This window comes from Vigna angularis, chromosome 3, assembly GCF_016808095.1.
Source record: "Vigna angularis cultivar LongXiaoDou No.4 chromosome 3, ASM1680809v1, whole genome shotgun sequence".
In the NCBI taxonomy this organism is placed as follows: Eukaryota; Viridiplantae; Streptophyta; class Magnoliopsida; order Fabales; family Fabaceae; genus Vigna; species Vigna angularis.
Window position 1 is genome coordinate 11235263 of NC_068972.1, and position 20599 is coordinate 11255861.

Below are 20599 nucleotides of genomic sequence, written 5' to 3' on the forward strand. Positions count from 1 at the left end.
TTTAAATTTTTCATATTCTTGTAAATTCGTTGCTTTATTGTATTGTATTTGGGTTATTAATACTCGCCAAATGTAAATGAAAAAATGTCGTATGAATGTCGAGATTATTTGCAAATGATTACTTTGATGATAATCACCAATAAACTTACTCAGAATGGGTTCATACTGCTCCCACATTTCTTCTCACATGTCCTTGTTATTGCAAATCAAAATAAATGGGTACTAAAATATTTTATCAAAACTTGTTGCGATGATAAAAAATATATATTATTACAGCAATTTAACATTATAACACTTAAAAAAGTTCAAATATTGAGAATTCAAAATCCGCTCACCGCGTCACACCTCTTTTCACTGTAAACAATTTATTTAGTTTCAAACTAACACAATCCACACAAGAATTACTGTATCAGTCTGTTTGAACTTCTCACGGCCCCCCCTTTATCTGTTAGAATATGATCATGGAGATCAATTTTTCCATCAAGCACTTCATAATTAGATCATGTTTTTATTTACTTTTGGCACACAATTTTTTCTTTTTTGACAATCGCACACAATTAGAAAGCATTAAGAAGACCTAAATATTGAGAGCACCTTCATTGGCAATCAATAAAAAATGAGGAACCTAACAGAACTAGCTCCCAATACAAGGATAATCTATAACCTAATATAAGAAACATTAGTTCGGAGACTACCCCTTCCCAACCCTAAAAAAAACAACGTTAAAGCCCAGGAATAGATTCAAGATTGTACTTTTCGGAAGATTCAGATTCAGTATCCCTCTTCTCCTGTAATGATGGCGGTGTCATGCCATCAAGAGCTTGCAGGTATGCGTAGGAAGCAGTCCGATTAGATGGTGGGCTTGGATTGCTGATTCTGCTCGCAAGGAAGCGACGGATCAGGCCCCTCAGAAATGGAGCCATGGTTTCTGGCTCGTGTTCCAAGTAATACATTATTCCTCCCATACACACTGAAAACAAGAAAACCTGTACAAGTTGACAGCATAAAATGAAACAAGTTATGTAGTTGTCATGCAAGGCATCGCCTACTTCGCAATTCCTAAACCATGAAGAACCTTGAACCTTTGAGAAAAATGAAAAGAAGAATCATAAACATGATTAACTATGAAGAAGACAATAAATGAGCGGCAATGGTGGGAGGCATTGTTTTCAAACTGATAAAATACTCACATTCTCTAACTACATAGATATATTGGACGTCAAAAAACATCTAAAGAGGCACCGACAGTAAAAACTAAATTTTTCTCAAGCAAAGTAAGGCTGTTTGCAAGAATACAAGAAAAATATTTTTGAAAAATGCTAGAAAAACAGACCAGAAAAGAGTTTACTCATTGCAATTTGAGAAGTTAACAGAAAACTAGACAAGGAGATTTGATTGGTGAGTCATATCATGTACTTCAAGAAACCTTCTTTCTCCTTGCTAGCAATCAATGGCACTTCCTTTTCTTGTCCAGAGTAGACTTGGACATCCCTCATTCAACCTTGTCAAATCCTTGTTCACTCGTTTATTTACCAAAAAGTCTCTTGAGTGTTTTAATTGTTACATACCAATTATCAAAGTGTCACCGTGCATCTTATTTCATTAGTAATATAAAGACTAATTTCTCATTTGATTTTAATTACTCTAATGTTTGAGAACCTATTTTAGAATCTATTTCTGGAATGAAATGGTATGATGCTTTTATTGATGATTATACATGTCTCACATAAACATATTGTATGAAAAGTAAATATGTGGTATTTCGAATGTCTGTTAATTTTCTTTATCTTGTACAAATTCAATTTGAAAAAAAAAATAGTAGATTTGATAATAGTGCTGAATATGTGAATCGTGAATTCTCCAAATTTGTCCCATAATATTATTATTCATCAACTAACAAGTGTTAACACTCCACAACAATATGGGGGTAGCAAAAAGGAATTGTCATCCTCTAGTAGTTAGAGCCTTCTTTTTCTACATGTATGTTCCTAAAAGCTATCAGGAAGAAGTTGGGTTAGTGGTCACATACCTCATCAACAGGTTACACATTTGTGTCTTTAATGACATTATTCCTAATGAGTTTATATTCTCTTTTCTTCCCTCTTCTCGTTTAGTGTCAAGTCTACCTTGCTGGATTAGATGTGCTTTTTTTGTCACTCTCATAATTCTAGTCATAGTAAATTACATCCTAGAACACTTAAATATGTCTTTATTGGTTATCCCTCTAACAAAAAGGGGTACAAATGCTCTATGGATATCACCTTTCACAAAACAAAAATATTTTTTTGCCAACCCTCCCGTTTCAAGGAGAGAAAGCACGTGAAATGAATGAGCTCTTATTCATGTAATTACTATATCTTTGCAGGATGTCCAATAAATAGAACCGGCCTACAATGAGGAAGAAGACTAATTCTTTAACAAAAAATATTAAAGGCAACAATTCACTTTGGCTTCAGTGCAAGAAAAGTTATCTAACTCCCAAGGTAATAATTCCTGAAGATAATAGTGAGGAGGAGATAAGTGTTATTGAGATTTCACCCATCGTATTGAGAAAGGAAAAAATAGTGTACTGAATATTGCATTTCTCAATATGTTTGCAGTGATAATCTCTCTAATAAAGATTGAAGATTTAATGTTGTCATTGATAGCACAAAACTTCCTACATTAGTTCAAGAAACCATGAAAAGTGAAAATTGGATTAAGACCATGAAAGAAGATGAATGCATTAGAAAAAAGCTTATTTTTTACAAACCAAGAGACAAAAAGGTCATAAAATGCAAAAGGATATTTACAGTGAAAGTGGACGATAGACAAATATAAAGTCAAATTGTTTGTGAAGATTACAGCAACTTAATGTGAAGAATGACTTTCTTCATGGAACTCTAGAAGTATATATGGCAGATTCCTCCTTGATGATTTGAAACTCATGGTGGAATGAATAAGGCATGTCTCTCTTAAATAGGTGTGGTGATAGGTAGGATGTTACGTACCTGTCTCTCACACGTAACAGAACAATAAACGAATGATATTGGATGAATGAATCTCTTTTATTGATGGTAATATCTGAATAAACAAGGATAAACAATAATTGGGAGCATAACCTCCTTCAATTACTTTGAGAGCATAACCTCCCTCACAAGACAATAATGTCTGTCACAAAACTCAATCATCAAAAGCCTGTCCTTTAACCCTGGACTCTAACCTTATTTATATTAATTAATTCCCGCCCATCTCTTATTAAATATTCCTCTAGAATATATCTGCATTTAATATAAATATCCTTATATTTAATATTTAATATAAATATCCCTATATTTAATATAAATATCTCTCCGTATATTATTCTAGCATATATCCTTAATTATAAATATCTTATATTGAATATTTCCCTAAATATATATTTATTTACTCTAATTAACTTATACTATATTTATTTACTCTAATTAACTTATACTAAATATTCTTTCTGCTCATATACTTTCCAACCCTTATTATTACCCCTATCTTAGATCGTAACATTACTCCTCGCTGCAAAACAACCTTGTCCCCAAGGTTGGATTGGGGAGCTTGATCTCATGGCTCCTCATCAATTCAAGTCTGGAGGTTTGGGTGGTGGAAATTCTTCGTCGTCCTCTGCATATATCAGGACTCTCAAACTCTTGTCCGGACAACGGTGCGCAGGACCGAACCGCTCGCCGCATCTAAAGCACCTTCCTTCCTTCCTATGTTTTTCATATTCCTCATAAGGTAGATCCCTCATGTTTCTTTCCTTTCGTCCGGTCTCCGCATTCTCCATGATGTCTGCTCGGCTCTCCACGGCAGTTACCGTTCGGCCTTGGTTCGGACCACTGAGCTCCAGTCGCGTATCCACCCCGTTCGGTTTTTCTCCAGATTGATTCTCGATCACACTTCCGCTCCCAGCCTTCACGCCCCCTTGGAACTCTTCCACGTCCTTTGCCAGTCTCATAACGTCCATCAACTCCCGTGGATCAAGTAATCTGAGTTGATTACGGATCCCCTCCTGCAATCCTGCCATAAAGTACCCCATCAGCTGTGCGTCGGGCATTGTTTCCGTTTGGCCGACCAAGACTTCAAATTCTTGGATGTATTCTTCCACGGTTCCTGATTGTTTACAGGCCGCCAGCCTCTCAAAGATGGTTCCCCGGTTTCTTCCTCCAAAACGGATCACCATTGACTCCTTTAATCCTGCCCACGAACGGTTCCTGGCCTTCTCCCTCTAGAATCTGAACCAGTGTCCCGCGATTCCCTCCATGCTGATATAGGCTAGGCGCAACTTTTCTTCCTCCGACACTCCTTGTAGCTCAAAGAATTTGTCCGCTCTATTGATCCAATTCAAAGGATCCCTTCCTTCGAAGATGGGTAAGGCTACCCTTCTCCTCCAATACGGTTGCTCCTCTCGGTGTCCACCATCTAGCCTGCTGCAATCTCTCTCGTCCTCCTCATTCCTTCTCCCGTTGACAGACCCCTGACTTCCATCAGGATTTCCCTCATGTCGTCGACCTCGCTCTCCCATCACCTTCACCAGTTCCTGGACTGCTGCCTCCAGTCCTCCCATGGAGATTTCTATGACCTCCAATCTTCCTTCAATGACATTCACTCTTCCCTCCATGATGATCCGGCGGGTCGGACCAATTGTTACGTACCTGAGTACGTAAACTAACCAAATACAACCTTTCACACTCTCTCACACGTAACAGAACAATAAACGAATGATATTGGATGAATGAATCTCTTTTATTGATGGTAATATCTGAATAAACAAGGATAAACAATAATTGGGAGCATAACCTCCTTCAATTACTTTGAGAGCATAACCTCCCTCACAAGACAATAATGTCTGTCACAAAACTCAATCATCAAAAGCCTGTCCTTTAACCCTGGACTCTAACCTTATTTATATTAATTAATTCCCGCCCATCTCTTATTAAATATTCCTCTAGAATATATCTGCATTTAATATAAATATCCTTATATTTAATATTTAATATAAATATCCCTATATTTAATATAAATATCTCTCCGTATATTATTCTAGCATATATCCTTAATTATAAATATCTTATATTGAATATTTCCCTAAATATATATTTATTTACTCTAATTAACTTATACTATATTTATTTACTCTAATTAACTTATACTAAATATTCTTTCTGCTCATATACTTTCCAACCCTTATTATTACCCCTATCTTAGATCGTAACATTACTCCTCGCTGCAAAACAACCTTGTCCCCAAGGTTGGATTGGGGAGCTTGATCTCATGGCTCCTCATCAATTCAAGTCTGGAGGTTTGGGTGGTGGAAATTCTTCGTCGTCCTCTGCATATATCAGGACTCTCAAACTCTTGTCCGGACAACGGTGCGCAGGACCGAACCGCTCGCCGCATCTAAAGCACCTTCCTTCCTTCCTATGTTTTTCATATTCCTCATAAGGTAGATCCCTCATGTTTCTTTCCTTTCGTCCGGTCTCCGCATTCTCCATGATGTCTGCTCGGCTCTCCACGGCAGTTACCGTTCGGCCTTGGTTCGGACCACTGAGCTCCAGTCGCGTATCCACCCCGTTCGGTTTTTCTCCAGATTGATTCTCGATCACACTTCCGCTCCCAGCCTTCACGCCCCCTTGGAACTCTTCCACGTCCTTTGCCAGTCTCATAACGTCCATCAACTCCCGTGGATCAAGTAATCTGAGTTGATTACGGATCCCCTCCTGCAATCCTGCCATAAAGTACCCCATCAGCTGTGCGTCGGGCATTGTTTCCGTTTGGCCGACCAAGACTTCAAATTCTTGGATGTATTCTTCCACGGTTCCTGATTGTTTACAGGCCGCCAGCCTCTCAAAGATGGTTCCCCGGTTTCTTCCTCCAAAACGGATCACCATTGACTCCTTTAATCCTGCCCACGAACGGTTCCTGGCCTTCTCCCTCTAGAATCTGAACCAGTGTCCCGCGATTCCCTCCATGCTGATATAGGCTAGGCGCAACTTTTCTTCCTCCGACACTCCTTGTAGCTCAAAGAATTTGTCCGCTCTATTGATCCAATTCAAAGGATCCCTTCCTTCGAAGATGGGTAAGGCTACCCTTCTCCTCCAATACGGTTGCTCCTCTCGGTGTCCACCATCTAGCCTGCTGCAATCTCTCTCGTCCTCCTCATTCCTTCTCCCGTTGACAGACCCCTGACTTCCATCAGGATTTCCCTCATGTCGTCGACCTCGCTCTCCCATCACCTTCACCAGTTCCTGGACTGCTGCCTCCAGTCCTCCCATGGAGATTTCTATGACCTCCAATCTTCCTTCAATGACATTCACTCTTCCCTCCATGATGATCCGGCGGGTCGGACCAATTGTTACGTACCTGAGTACGTAAACTAACCAAATACAACCTTTCACACTCTCTCACACGTAACAGAACAATAAACGAATGATATTGGATGAATGAATCTCTTTTATTGATGGTAATATCTGAATAAACAAGGATAAACAATAATTGGGAGCATAACCTCCTTCAATTACTTTGAGAGCATAACCTCCCTCACAAGACAATAATGTCTGTCACAAAACTCAATCATCAAAAGCCTGTCCTTTAACCCTGGACTCTAACCTTATTTATATTAATTAATTCCCGCCCATCTCTTATTAAATATTCCTCTAGAATATATCTGCATTTAATATAAATATCCTTATATTTAATATTTAATATAAATATCCCTATATTTAATATAAATATCTCTCCGTATATTATTCTAGCATATATCCTTAATTATAAATATCTTATATTGAATATTTCCCTAAATATATATTTATTTACTCTAATTAACTTATACTATATTTATTTACTCTAATTAACTTATACTAAATATTCTTTCTGCTCATATACTTTCCAACCCTTATTATTACCCCTATCTTAGATCGTAACATAGGATAAGTATGAATTTGGTTATACTCATTTATGTCTCCGAAGTAAAAATGTATACCCATCTTCGTCTCCATACCAGATGGGTATGAAATTTGATATGGAGAGATATGCTATAATAGACATGCCATAGATGATAATCTTCTTAAATGTGGTTGGTATATGGTCTCTCGATGTTATCATTGTGGGAATCACATTGAAAATGTTGCACACTTGTCCATTCATTCATAAGTTCTAGTTAGTTCATGTGTGCATGATACTGTTAATCATCAAAGCCTTGATTGGGTGTTGTTATGTATTGACGCTTCGTATTAATCATCAAGCTGCCATCTTTTTGTGTCATTGATGGCATTAGGTGTAGCCAAATATCTACTTGTTTTGAAGGATATATGATTCATTATTCCAGCTTGAAAAGCCATGTCTTCCCTATTAAAGTGTAATGGGAAATGTAAGATGAAAGATTAGGTGTAGCCAAATATCTATGCTCTTATAATGTAAGATGAAGGATATTTGATTAGGTGTAGCCAAATATCTGTGCTCGTATAATGGGAAATGTAAGATGAAAGATTTCAGCATTCTAAAACCATTTGGCATCTCTATTAAAGTGGATCTAGCTCCTTCTGTCATACCAGTATCTTTTACTATGTTCTCCCTGTTTTTGGATAAAGTGCAATATTGGTGGAGCTGCTCATGGTGCTCTTGGTCTTGCAGCTTGTGGGGACCTATTTCATGATAGAGTTGCTGCCTTTGTTGGTTGTTTCACTCACTATCTTAGTGTACAATTAGCTAATTATGCAAAACTTCCTGGTGCTATCCGAGGTATTGAAATTGCAATTGAGAAAGCAGGGTATAGTCTATGAATTGAAAGTGACTCTATGTTCCCGGTTCAAGCTTTCTGCCATTATCATATTGTTTTTTGGTATCTTCATAATCAGTGGCAGAATATGTTGTGTGGCTTAGGAGCATGAGATATCATGTATCTCATATAAATAGAGAGAAACCATTGTGCCAACGAACTCTCTGCTCTGGGAATTAGACATAGACGTACTACTTCATGGGATCTTATTCCAGATTTTACTGTTTGATTTCTATAGGATTAGATGATGTCTACCAAGTCAAAGGTTTGTATAGTCCCTTCATTTTCTTTTGTATTTTTTTTTAATCTTTTATGATATTTAGGTATGCAGCAAATAATTAATATAGCTTGGGATGTCAACCTAGTCCGAATTCAAATTTATGTGGTGATCATTTTGCATTCATTCTTTACTTAAAATAAATAAATAAATAAGTCAGGAGGCCATACCTCAGCGTTCCTGATATTTGGAAGGAGGTGCCTGTTCACCAAGATATACCATAGTGAATCTCCTGCTCTGGGAAGAACATATAAAGCTAGCTCACCACGCTTAGCTTTTTTCTCCAGTAGCACAGATAGGGCAGATATTCCACCTGCTATCCAATATACCATCTTGTGATCTCTAGAAAAAACTTTTCTATGTAAACATATGACTGCCTGCACAACCAGAAAGACACACAGAACATTAAAATTACATTTACCGATAAAAAGTATTATAGTAATAATAATATTAACAATGAGAACAACAAAATACACCTGAAAGATTCCAACAAAAGCAGACAAAAAAGCTGTCGAGCGAACACCTCCGTTGATGGCAAGCCAGAAAGTACGGAAAGGAGCATCAGTGAACTGAAAAAACATAAATTTTCACATCAGCAAAGAGAAATATACAAAAGTTACAGAAATGTCAGCAATAAAAGTTAATAGTAGTAACATTGGTTGATGCAGACAGAAGTTGGCTATCTTATTCCAAGCACAAAAACCACTCTGTTAAAATTAGCAAGATAGTGTTACCTTAAATTAAAACAAAAATGGCAGTAAGTAGTTAAGTTATGGGCATAAAGTTAGGGGTAAATATTGTGATGCACTGACCAATCACAAAATGTCATATAGGCTATATGGTCAAGTGCGTTGACTTTTACAATAACGATATCTTAAAAGTCATATATAGCTGTGTGCTTTACCCTGACAATGCATAAAAAATAAAAATTTGAAGTTTTGTAAGCCAGCAAAATAAAAAAAAGGAACCTAACCACAAGCAATTTACTAGCTGTGTTTTCCTTCCAGTGCCTTAGAAAGGACACTTGCCACAAATACTTCCAAATTATGCATAACAGTTCTCTTTACAAAAAAATCAATTTTCTTGATAAATTATGCAAGTATATGATTTGCTGATATAGTAACAGAAAAAACTTAGTAAGAAAATACCTTCTGTAGGTGCAGAACAACAAAAGGCACAAAGGTCAAAGAAAAGTAAAGCGGGAATGTTTTCTTGAACGTTGTTGAAGTTGCCTTTACTTGATGGGCTAAACATGAATTTGTTTCGGGATGAATGATGGAACATGGAATAATAGAGGGAAATTCTTCCAACTTTACATAGTCAGACCTTCCTGCATGAGATAAGTAGGTATGTAGTGAAGTAACATCAACTGGATGACCTCTACAGCTATCCCTCACAGCCTTGTACACAGGCTCTGCAACTGGCCCAGTTTTCTGAATGAATTCTTGATAGGATTTTGGCAAGCTCTCTGGACGCATAACAAAGGCATACATAACCTGAAATATTTTTTTACTTGTAAAAATAATAAAAGTAACTTATGAAACCTGAAAAGATGAGATGCTATAGACAAAAATTTAAGGTTTACATTTCATGAAATCAATAATGACAAATATTTTACAGACATTGAGGAACCCATCAAGCATCTCCCAAGAAGAAACAATCAAGTTTAAGATATTAACTAGTTATACAAGGTAATTTACTTAACATTTTTGGCATAAGAGGAATCAGCCACATGGGATATATTAAGACAATTACGGAATAAACATTCCCGCGAGGAGTGTCCCAACTAATTATAAGAAAGTGCTAAATGGTAGAAACGTGTTATTGTGAAATGACATGTGATAAAAGTAAAAAGTGTTATATTTTGTCCAGCAACCGTTCATTTTTTTCTCTCACCAGGATTGGCTATGAAGTTTTATAACAATAAAGCTTTTGCATCAAATAACATTCTTGCTCATATCTATAAAAATGCTTCATACTAGTTTTATTGTTATTTTACCAATATCAATTATCAGGCATACAAAAAGATTACAAAGTGATAGTTAACGGTAAACCCTGGCCCGAAAATTCAGAGTGAGGATTAAATACCTGTGCACAAGCAATAGCAAACAGCAATGAATCTCCATGCCTCCAATGACTCCCCCAAAGGTGAAACTTGTTCTTAGACTTTGCAGAGTTATAAGCACACTAGTATATAAGAATATGCATTAGCCTGGCATATGCAAATCGTTTACAAAAGGCTAAAAATGCATTAAATACATCCACGGAAGTCAGATTGCTTAGAAATCATTTTGGGGATGCACTTTAGAATACCTGGGCCAGCCTAGCCAACAGGTACAAAGCCAGTGTACGTCTCCTATTTGAATCATTCAACGCCAAAATTGAAAAACCAGCTATTGAACCTGCTAAAATTCTGCACCATCATCGCCCTAAACAAAGTCATAAATAAGCAACAGGTGCAAACACAAACAGCATACAACAATATCCAAGTATTTTAAATATAGATGAACAAAAACTCAAAAAATAAAATAAATCATTCGAATAGAAAAGCTAGAAGAATAAATCCAGGAAGTGGTTCGACTTGGAACTTACGCATTAAGTGGTGTCTCTTTCTTTCTCAATTTACGCAACAAACATCTAAGAGCATGATAAGATCCAGTGAAACCACCAAAAAGTAAACCAATTCGGCATGCTTCTTCCCTTACTATTAGATCTTTCTCTGAAACAAGTTGCTGCAAACAACGAAAAACAACATCCATAATCTCACATTCTCCACTTACAAATACCGAAATACTAACATCTACAATAATACTGTCAATACTTCCACGCAATATACATATTACCTAACAAAAATTTAAAGCTACACAGTTTCACTCAATAATATTAGCTACAAAAGTATTGAACCGAAGTGAATAACATATGCTGGATCAATTTCAATAAAATATATTAAAATAAAGAATATGAAATCTCAATTGCTTTAAATTCCGCTTTAAGCTACTCCTAAACGACGATTCTGTTACTTTCTGCTCATTCCGATCAAAACACGACCAAATTTTAAGAGAAAATGTTTCAGATAAACAAACAAACCTCAAATCTGACACGAGGAGGAGATTTTATTCGAGTAAGAAATCAATGTTGTTATTGAAGGAAAATTAGGAACCCTAATTTGATTTTAACTAACCTTGAGATCGAGGAGAGAGGAGTAGGACTGCCTCCGAACGAGCTTGAAGGCGCGGAGAAGTATACCAATGCCGACTCTGACGCCATAGGAGAGAAGAAAGGTCTGACAGAGGTTGCCAATGGCGTGAGCGACGCATGATTCGTCGGGGCCATGATCGCAGGGAGGCGATTCCACACGGAGGTGGTGCTGAGCATGAGCGGCGGCCCGGCGCTGCCGCCGCTGGAGCTCCTCGATGGCGTCACGGAGGCGCTCCTCCGCTTCGCGGAGACGGCCCTCGGCGTCGGAATTGTCGGACGGCGGAGGCGATGATGGTGCCATGAGAATGGAATAGAGTTACAGCCCCACCATTCTTTGGTCTGAATTCTGATCACACCAAGTTAGTCATTTCATGGGTTTGTTTGTTAGAGCTCTTCCTTTTATTAATTGCTCTGTTCTCAGTTTACTTTCTAATGCCAAGCTAAACATACCTTTTAATGACAGTAATAAGTTGGTTATAGGTTAAATTGTCTGAATTATTTGGAAAAAAAATAATAGTTAATTATTTATATTAAATTATTGTGATTAGATTACTGATTTTGTACAGATTTTATAATTGAATCTTTTAATGACAATTTAAATTTGTCAGAAAAATTTGAATTTGCGGTTTCTTCAAAAACCTAGTTACAGATTAATGTAAAAAACTAATTATAATTTTCAATTAAGGAACCTATTAAAGACTTTAACACTAACTATATAATAATGAAATTAAAATATAATGAAGAGGAAACGTTAAACATGTGTTTTTCCGTTTTACTACACTTTCTTCGTGAGAGTCTGACGTGGAACTTTTTATCTCAGTGCATGATCGTTGTATGTGTGAGAAAAACAAGTAGAAAAGTTCATGATATGGGTATGTAAAACAGACAAGTTAGATATTACTAAATCATTTTAAAGTATTATTACATGTGTCCACGCAAAAAGAACTTGAAACAGATTATAACTGTAATTTTACTTTTTTAAAATTAATTGCCTATTTTTGTTAGTTTTTAATCAATGCTATTTAATTATTTTCAAAAATTTATAAGTATTTATCTCTTTAATATCCTCCAATTTTTTCAAATTCCTACAAAATAATCCAAAAACATACAAGTATTTATCTCTATAACAACTATATACTTACATCTAAAGATAAATAAGAGATTTTACTAAATATAAATAATAGATAATTATCACACTTATCATTTATTAAAATTTACTAAAATTGATTATTAAAAAATAATTCTATAAAATAAGTAAAACTTAATTTGTTTTTAAATTTGATTCGTTCAAAATACCTTTTAGCTTTTCAATTTAAACGTGGTAGGGAAGTATTTGAAAATTGAACAAAAAAATTGAAATAAAAAAAAAAACAATAACACGATAAAAGGACATGGACAGACAAATAAGGGATACGATTTACATGTTTATCCTTTTTCTTTCTTTTATTTTTTTCTTCTCTCTCTTTTTTATTATCATATTTATTCTGTTATATTTTTTTAACACGTCACAAAGAGCATTTAAATGTATTTTTTATAAAAATAATTTGTAAAGTAAATATATTTTTTTCTTTCGTGGACTGAAGGATTTAAATGTATTTGTTATAGATTATTTTTTAATGTAATTTATGAACGAAACAATCAACTACATACTTCTTATTATTCTAATGTTTCACCATGTTGACCACATGTATCAGTCTAATGATGTCTCACTTCTAACTACACATCAATCTTTTGTATGTTTATGTACATAGAGGAAAGAATGTATTAGAAAAACGTACCAAATCATTTTATTTTCAATGAAATTGGGAAAACGCGACTGATAAGAACAAAGAACAACTTTCCATACAAAATTCAAGAAATTTTGTGATGAAAAGTAAACAAATTAGTTATTTTATTAATATTTAGATTACATAATAGTCTAAATAAAACAAATAATTAATTATATCATAAATATTTTATTATTATTATTATTAATATGTATTTATGTGATATATTACATTATTTGGAAGATACAATCATTTACCTAAAAAAATATAATTCATTATGGAAATATTAAAAATATAATTTATTATATAGTAAGTCTTTATAGAACTTTCATGTTTTATTTATTAAGATCATAAATAAATTTATTTCATCTTCTATTTAGTTTTCATCTTCTTTTTTATAATTTAAGCAATCTTAATTTCTCACTTTTTTTTCTTTTATTTTACTTTCTCACTTTTAATAATTTCATCTGAATAAATAAGGTTGGTTTAGCATTTCCTTTTATATTTACATACAAATGATAAATGAATGGTTAATAGGTTTTACACGACAGTCTTTGAAAAAAGTATATCAATAAATCTTTAAAATAATTTATTATCTTGTTTGAGTATTTTTTGAATAGTGTAAAAATAACTATTATATAAACACAAAACTCATTTTGTCATTGACTAATTCTTTCAAAATCTTTTTAATTCAATTTCAAACTGATGCATTATCATCACATAAAATAATTCAAAAGAAATTACATTACCCACTTCTTATCTCAATTTTTAATTTAAATAAGTATGGTATGTTGCCTATGATGTTTCCGTAAGACCTCAAAGAATCAATCCGTTTATGCTTTGAACATTTTGAAATGGTTATCTAGCAATTTGGAATAATATGAAGGAATGTTGGTAATTCTTTCTTTGTTATTTCGTCATCCTCTCAAAGGATATATGTATTATTGTATATGTAAATACCATTGTTATCATATATTAGAGGTAGTGATAACGAGAGTAATGTATAATTAAAGCAATACCTTGTTCAAAAGTTTCGAACAAAAGATCTTATAAACTTGATATATTTTTCTTAGTATTAAAGTGACATGATCTAATAATGGTTTGTTATATTTAAAGAAAAAATTGTTCCTGACATTTTAACGAAAGAAAATAAATAAATATTAAGTTTCTAGACATACCAATAAATTTAAGTGTCAAACTTATACATGACTTACAAGAAAACTTTACTCTAAGCCAAAGAGATACTCAAGGTTAGTGAATAAATTAAATTATCTCAATACAATAAGTCAACTTTTAAACTCTCATTGTTTATGATTACAATAGTGTCTAATAGATCCCAAACTTTATTAAACTGGTTTCTAAAAAATGCCTCGTTTATAAAAATAAAAATAATATTCAAATTATTAGTTATTTTTATTGTAACTGAGTAAGGTCACCGAGTAATAAACACTCCAATTCAATATATTGTATTTTTGTTAAAGGTAATTTAAAATCTTGATAAGGTAACAAATAAAATGTTACGATAAAATCAAATGAAAATTCATAATACACAACAATAACATTCGTCACAGTTAGTTCATATGATTAAAAAACTCTTCAAATAGCTTAAATTTAAAAAAAAAATAACGAATATACCTCATATATGACAACCAAACATCATTACATATTACCTCTAATCATATCTTTTATAAAACCATACACATTGAGATGGATTATAATTTTATAAAGAAAAAAATAAAGTATGATGTCGTCATCAATTTGCCAACCTTTACATATATATATAAGAACTTCTTTATCTATTGTACTAAATTATTTTTCTGAAACATTTATCTTATGTTAGATAGGAAGTTCCATTTAAATGTTTTTCTCTTACCAAACCCACTGAGCAAACCTAAATATAAATCCATTTACAAAAATATGGCCAAGAATGAAGAGCTAAAAAAAGTAAATAATTCATTTACATGTACAAGGGCCAAAGGTGGATTGCATCTATCACCTCCAATACTTTACAAACATTCAATTTTTCTGTCCCTTGAAGGAGTGACCATTGTTTTTAAACCGACAAGACTTCCGGACAGTTTTCTTCATGGTCTTCCTTAATTCTAGTTTTTTCTGATACCTCTTATCTCTATATATTTCGCGCCTATTCATCCACTTGGAATAATTTTTCCCAGTCTTACACTCAAGGAAATCTGCAAGTTCATCATAATCGGATAATTTTTTGGGGTCTCCTAATATGCAATTAAGAAACATTTCCCCATTGCAGGTTTTCTTTGTTTCATTATCGTCGTTACAGGAGGTGAAGGAATCCGTTCTGAAAAATACAGGATGATTCAGAAAAAGCACAAAAGAGGAATAGTATTAAAAATGAAAGGACAACTTATTCACACAAAACATGTCTACTTCATCACAAAAATTTGAGGAAATATAAGATATTTGTCACTTCATTTCAGTGGAGCTTATGAATCCATTGCATAATCATCATTTTTTGGGGGTCAGAAAAAGTTTATGGGAAGCTAAGGGAAGGTTGCCATGTTCATGAGAGACAACGGTATAAGCAAAGAATGAAGGATCCCTAACCCAAAGCGAGCCCAAGACATTCCACTAGAGCTAGCCCTCATCACTTGATTGAATAATGTTTGTTACAATATTTGGGTGGGAAAAAAATGCATGAATAAAATAACACAATAATAATTCATGCAATCTATATATCACAAGTGGAACCACAGTTAAATTAAACTAAATGGAATCCCTCAAACTCAGTGTACCATTAATGCACTAAACTAAATGAAGTTCCTCAAGATCTAAATATTCCCCAAAATTCCAAGATAAGAGAATATGCAGTATAATTTAATCAAATAAAGGGTAATCTTTCAAGTTTTTAAAGAGGCCATAACTAGGACAGAACACAACTGCTCCTTGGCAAAAACAGCAAAATTTAGTGGGCCTCTAACTATACCCTACAGAGTGTTGTTTCCTTGGGCATAACAATGAATTGAACTTAAGATGGCTACTCAAGCACCCATTAAGCAAGCCTCAAATTACATTCTTCAATAGAGAAATTGAGAATCTGTGACTGGAAAAGACAACACCATGTAAAGCCTAGAAAAATATAGATACAATACGTACCTCAAATTACATGATTGAATTCTCCGAAACTCTGCTACAACTTCATAGACAGATTGGTTATCTCTTGCACCCTGCAAAATTTACCAACAATTTAGAATGAAATATAAACTTAATTCAAGTTCGTGAGAACCAAAGACACACAATTCACCTTTCCACTCTTATGACATGAAATTTCAGACAAGCAAGGTTGTAATGACGGACCCTTCAATGATTCCAAAGCAAGTAAATCCCCCTCTTCAAAAACAAACAGATACATCAATGCCATAAGTACGGATATACACCCCTTTGCCAACAATTCAAGTCCATTGTTAAAACTTAAAGATAGCAAGCCTGTGAAGTGCACGAGCAATGCCTCGGAGACTTTGTAATTTGATTTCTGACTTTTCATCTCATCATACAAGAAACTTTGAATTGGTAAACAGATCTTAAACTGTCGAAAATAGTCAAAGATGCTGATCAAGAAATCATATTTCCCATGCACAGTGGCACTTTTCATGGTTTTCAAACAATCTGAATCACCACTATTACGTAGATACTTAACTGCTTGATGCAATGAAACACTCATCATCTTCAATATGGATGCAAGAAGACATATATCTTGTGCACTAGTGTTTTCCTTTATAGTGTATACTCCAGTGGCCTCTTGAGAGAAGGCTTGATGGATTAGGCAATTTAAGATTGAGGTAATCCCTTCCCTTAACGAATCATCAAATAGGTACTGTCTCTCCTTCATAAATGCAATATACTCAGTCAAAAGATCCGTTTTTGTCTTGGAAAACAATTTGCATTGATAAGAATCCCATGAATCATCTAATTTTGATAAGACTTTATTTAATCTGTTTCTGGTGCCATGCCGGATATAAGATTCAAATTTTAGCTGACCTCTGTCAAGAAGGTGTGAGTTGGAGCATTTTGATTCAACATGAAAGCCATCTATTTGCAAACTAGACACGTGTGTAGAGTACAAGATAACAGATTTTTGCAGTGCTATAAGCTGGAAATTGGCTAAAGGCTCGGAAGATAAGCCAGAACCAATGGCTTCAGAAACCGTTGAAACTATGTGTGCCTGGAACATCTTTGGTGCAGAGAGCACAACAGGGTCATGCAACAACACAATGGAGGGCCCAATACTAAGTTCAGGAAATCTGAAATCCTTATCACAACGTAAAAATAATCTAACTGCGAAATCCTCAACTGCTTTCTCATTAGAAACTGACAGGATGAAATGAGAAGATAACACCTCCAGGACAATGGCAATATCACCTTGGTTGAAATGACACACGAAAAGCTTTTCATGGATAGAAGATACTGAATCAACCATCATAAGATACCTTCTCAATGGCTGGTGTCTTAAAAGTTCATCTGCAAATACCTGAGATAACATGTTCAAGTTTAGATTAATAGAACTCCAGTAAGAATCCTATACAAATTTCTATGTGGCAGATGTTTAAAATGCACAAAACTAGAGGGACAAGATTTAGCACAGCGGTAGATTGTTGTCTGGTGACCTGAAAGTTACAAGTTCAAATCCTGGAACAATCTCCCTGACAACAATAGGTGGGAGCCTAAAGCACTGGACAAAAAAAACTTTTGTAACAATCATTAATAATTTAATAGAACTACCACATAGACTTTTGGTCTCATACAAACTGGAACTAAAAACTTAAATTAGCTGATGAAACAAAAGCTATTTTCCATTTAGTGATTTCCCTTTTATTTCAAGAAAGCAGATGATTTTACCATTAAACTGAAAGCAGAATCCCATTGCCCATTGCCACATTACAGCTTTCCATCTTGGTTGCGCACGTAGGCAGCAGATTGGAAATGTGGGGACAAAAATAAATGGTTTATGTGGAATCCAAAGTGAAAAACACATACATACAAGAAATGAGAATGATGGAAACAATTGCATTACATGAGAGAAAATGAAACAAAGTTTTCTTGGGCTCCAAGCTGACTTGGTCATGTCAGAGGCAAGATAATAATGGTTATTTGACAAACTCGAATCAACTAAAAATTATTCAGATTAAAAAGGAAAAGGAAAATATCAGAAGAAACCAAAAAGAGGAAAACTTTACATCAAACAGCTTAAGAAAAAAGTGTTTAGCCCACAGTCTAACATTGTTGGATCCACACAAAAAATAAATAGAAACTTTACTTTACGCAGCCTCTGAAAAAAATGTTTATCACATCCACTTAATATTCTATACTAAGGTTCTGTTTAGATAAAAATCTTCATAAAATATAAATGAATCTATCATCTCCTCTAAGTGAAAAAAAAAAAAAAACTAAAATCAATAGACAGCTTTTTATAGACAGCTTTCTCAGCTAAAATATCGAAAAGCTTGGAAGATATTATTGGAGGGCATGTATGGTTGGGTTCCATTTGTATATTTGGTGGAATCTGGCATATCTTAACCAAACCCTTTGCATGGGCTCCGGGTGCACTTGTAAGTGAAACGGTCAATTCTAATAACGAACTAAGTACAACTCATTCTACCTTCTTGTTTTTTTTCCTACAGTAAGTACTTAAGAAGAAGTATTTTCAAAAAGGTTCCAAATCTACAAGAAAATGATAACAGAATTATAGATTTAAAAACTAAATAAACAAAAGCAACAGCCAATTAGGAACCAAATCCATAATCATATAAGCTAACCTTAACCCGATAATTGGAGCATATAGCTATATTACAATATTAACTATGTCAACATGAAACCCACCTCAAGCAGCGCGAGCAGAAACGGACGACAATAATCATCGAAGTCCAAGTCCACGTCGGTGAGGAAGTTGCTAAAGCGCACGCTGCGATGTTCGGTGACATGGACAGAGAGAAAGGAATTGAGAATGCGAAAAAGATAGCGGCACTTGAGAAGGAAAAACTTCTGACAGGAGTGCGGGAGCGTCAGGAGAAGAAGACAGCAGCGCAGAATGAGAGAAAATTCTTCAACAATTGGCCACAGCTCCGAATGCGGAAGCGGATGGAACCGATAGTGAAGGTCATGGCGGTGGCACAAAGGAAGAGCCGAGAAGAATCGGCGGAAGATGGAGTGGAGTTGGTTGAAGAGGTTTTCGCAGACGCCGCGATGGTCTTTGCCTGCGAAAATTGGATCTGGAACGGTGGCGTTGGAGAGTCTTTGGTACAGTTCAACGTATTTTCTGTCGCCCATTAGGGTTCCATACCATCAGATCTGTCTGTGACTGAAGGCGGGAAAGAGAAGATGCACCACAACACAGATTTTTGAATTTCACAGACTCAATATTCTTTAGTACATTACAATCCAAACTACTTATTTCTAATTTTTTTTTAAATAAATAAAGTATTTTTTATCATTTAATTTAATATTTATTAAAAACATTTACTCTTAAATTGAAAAGATCATTAAATTCACATATTTTTTTAACTCAAGAACTAATTCATTGACTAAAATTAAGTTTGATAAAAATTCAGAAAAAAAAAATAGGAAATTCACACTTTGAGTAAAAGAAGAATAATATACCCAAGAATCCTTAGATATAAAAGAATTTTAAATTTCATCAAGCTGATCCGTCTTTGATTTTATTTTATGTTGATTTTTTAATCTCTTAATTTGTGTAGTGCTATATTTTAATGAATGTGAGAACCTAGATAAATAGAATTTCAATTAGAAACCATTCATTTGTAAAAATCTTTATATCTCTGTAAGATTTTTCTCATACAGTACTTGCTTTTTCTACAAAATTTTACTCTCTTTTTTCTTTTCTTTTATAAAAATTTATATACGTCATTGCTAATAAAAATAACTATTGAAAGGGCGCTGGATGCCATTTGATCACATTGGGTGCTTATGTTCCAGTGAATTTCAGGATCTCGACAATGAGTCCTTGATTGACAAAGATGATTATGTGGTTCTTGAAATTATCGGATAACCTAATTGTAAATATCTACCAAAGATTTTCAATATAAAATTTTAGCTAATTGTGTAATAACCTTACAATGCGCAAACCTATTAAATTTTTAATGTTAATAATTATTAGTTTATAATTAAATCAAATTTATTTATGATATTTTGTTATTCTTGTTATTGGAAAGTAACTGTTTTGAATATAAACTTGTTAAAGTGAAATATGAATTGATGTTGTATGTCAGACTCCATTAAAATGCACCCAAAATTTCAAGTAGTGGGATCTATGTGTCAAGAAAAGAGTGAGTGTCTCAGTTAGTGGAAAACAGGTGGCTGCAGGAGAGTGGTCGTTCGTTTTGGGTAACGGCAGTATTTAAGGCAAAATTTCAAATAACATGTCACTTCTCTGCATGCATTTCTTCTTCCCCACCCTGCTGAAACTTTTTTCTCCTCCTTTTCTCTAAAATCTCCTTTTTCTCTCTAAGAAATCTTAACCATTTCTTCTTCCGATCACCTCTCAGGCACCGCTGAACACTCCCTGCGTCGAGGGCGTTCGTTTGA

The 20599-nt window shown here is 34.4% G+C and overlaps 2 protein-coding genes across 2 annotated transcripts; both read right to left on the bottom strand.

Annotated features, from left to right (window-relative positions):
• Window positions 1-472: 472 nt before the first annotated feature.
• LOC108343278 (uncharacterized) lies at window positions 473-11642 on the bottom strand. The gene is made up of 8 exons (XM_017581459.2): window positions 11245-11642; window positions 10656-10795; window positions 10377-10476; window positions 10152-10250; window positions 9212-9559; window positions 8540-8632; window positions 8234-8440; window positions 473-986 (listed from the first exon to the last, which is right to left on the bottom strand). Exons 1-8 carry the CDS (start codon window positions 11560-11562, stop codon window positions 723-725), a joined length of 1569 nt encoding a protein of 522 aa, XP_017436948.1. The 5' UTR covers window positions 11563-11642; the 3' UTR covers window positions 473-722.
• A 3303-nt stretch (window positions 11643-14945) lies between these two features.
• LOC108342017 (uncharacterized) lies at window positions 14946-19400 on the bottom strand. The gene is made up of 4 exons (XM_017579715.2): window positions 18878-19400; window positions 16305-17528; window positions 16157-16227; window positions 14946-15341 (listed from the first exon to the last, which is right to left on the bottom strand). The coding sequence occupies exons 1-4, from the start codon at window positions 19322-19324 to the stop codon at window positions 15044-15046; spliced, it is 2040 nt and encodes a 679-aa protein (XP_017435204.1). The 5' UTR covers window positions 19325-19400; the 3' UTR covers window positions 14946-15043.
• Between the last annotated feature and the right edge of the window lie 1199 nt (window positions 19401-20599).

What these genes read in the sequence shown, in the direction of transcription:
- LOC108342017 (XM_017579715.2), bottom strand. Translation starts at nt 19,324, where the DNA reads ATGGGCGACAGAAAATACGTTGAACTGTACCAAAGACTCTCCAACGCC. An exon ending in CATGTCATAAGAGTGGAAAG is followed by an intron (nt 16,228 to 16,304) that starts GTGAATTGTGTG and finishes TAAATTTTGCAG; the next exon opens with GGTGCAAGAGATAACCAATC. An exon ending in ATTCAATCATGTAATTTGAG is followed by an intron (nt 15,342 to 16,156) that starts GTACGTATTGTA and finishes TGTATTTTTCAG; the next exon opens with AACGGATTCCTTCACCTCCT.
- LOC108343278 (XM_017581459.2), bottom strand. Translation starts at nt 11,562, where the DNA reads ATGGCACCATCATCGCCTCCGCCGTCCGACAATTCCGACGCCGAGGGC. An exon ending in TGTTGGCTAGGCTGGCCCAG is followed by an intron (nt 10,251 to 10,376) that starts GTATTCTAAAGT and finishes CTTATATACTAG; the next exon opens with TGTGCTTATAACTCTGCAAA. An exon ending in TTGTTCTGCACCTACAGAAG is followed by an intron (nt 8,633 to 9,211) that starts GTATTTTCTTAC and finishes ATGTTTTTTCAG; the next exon opens with TTCACTGATGCTCCTTTCCG.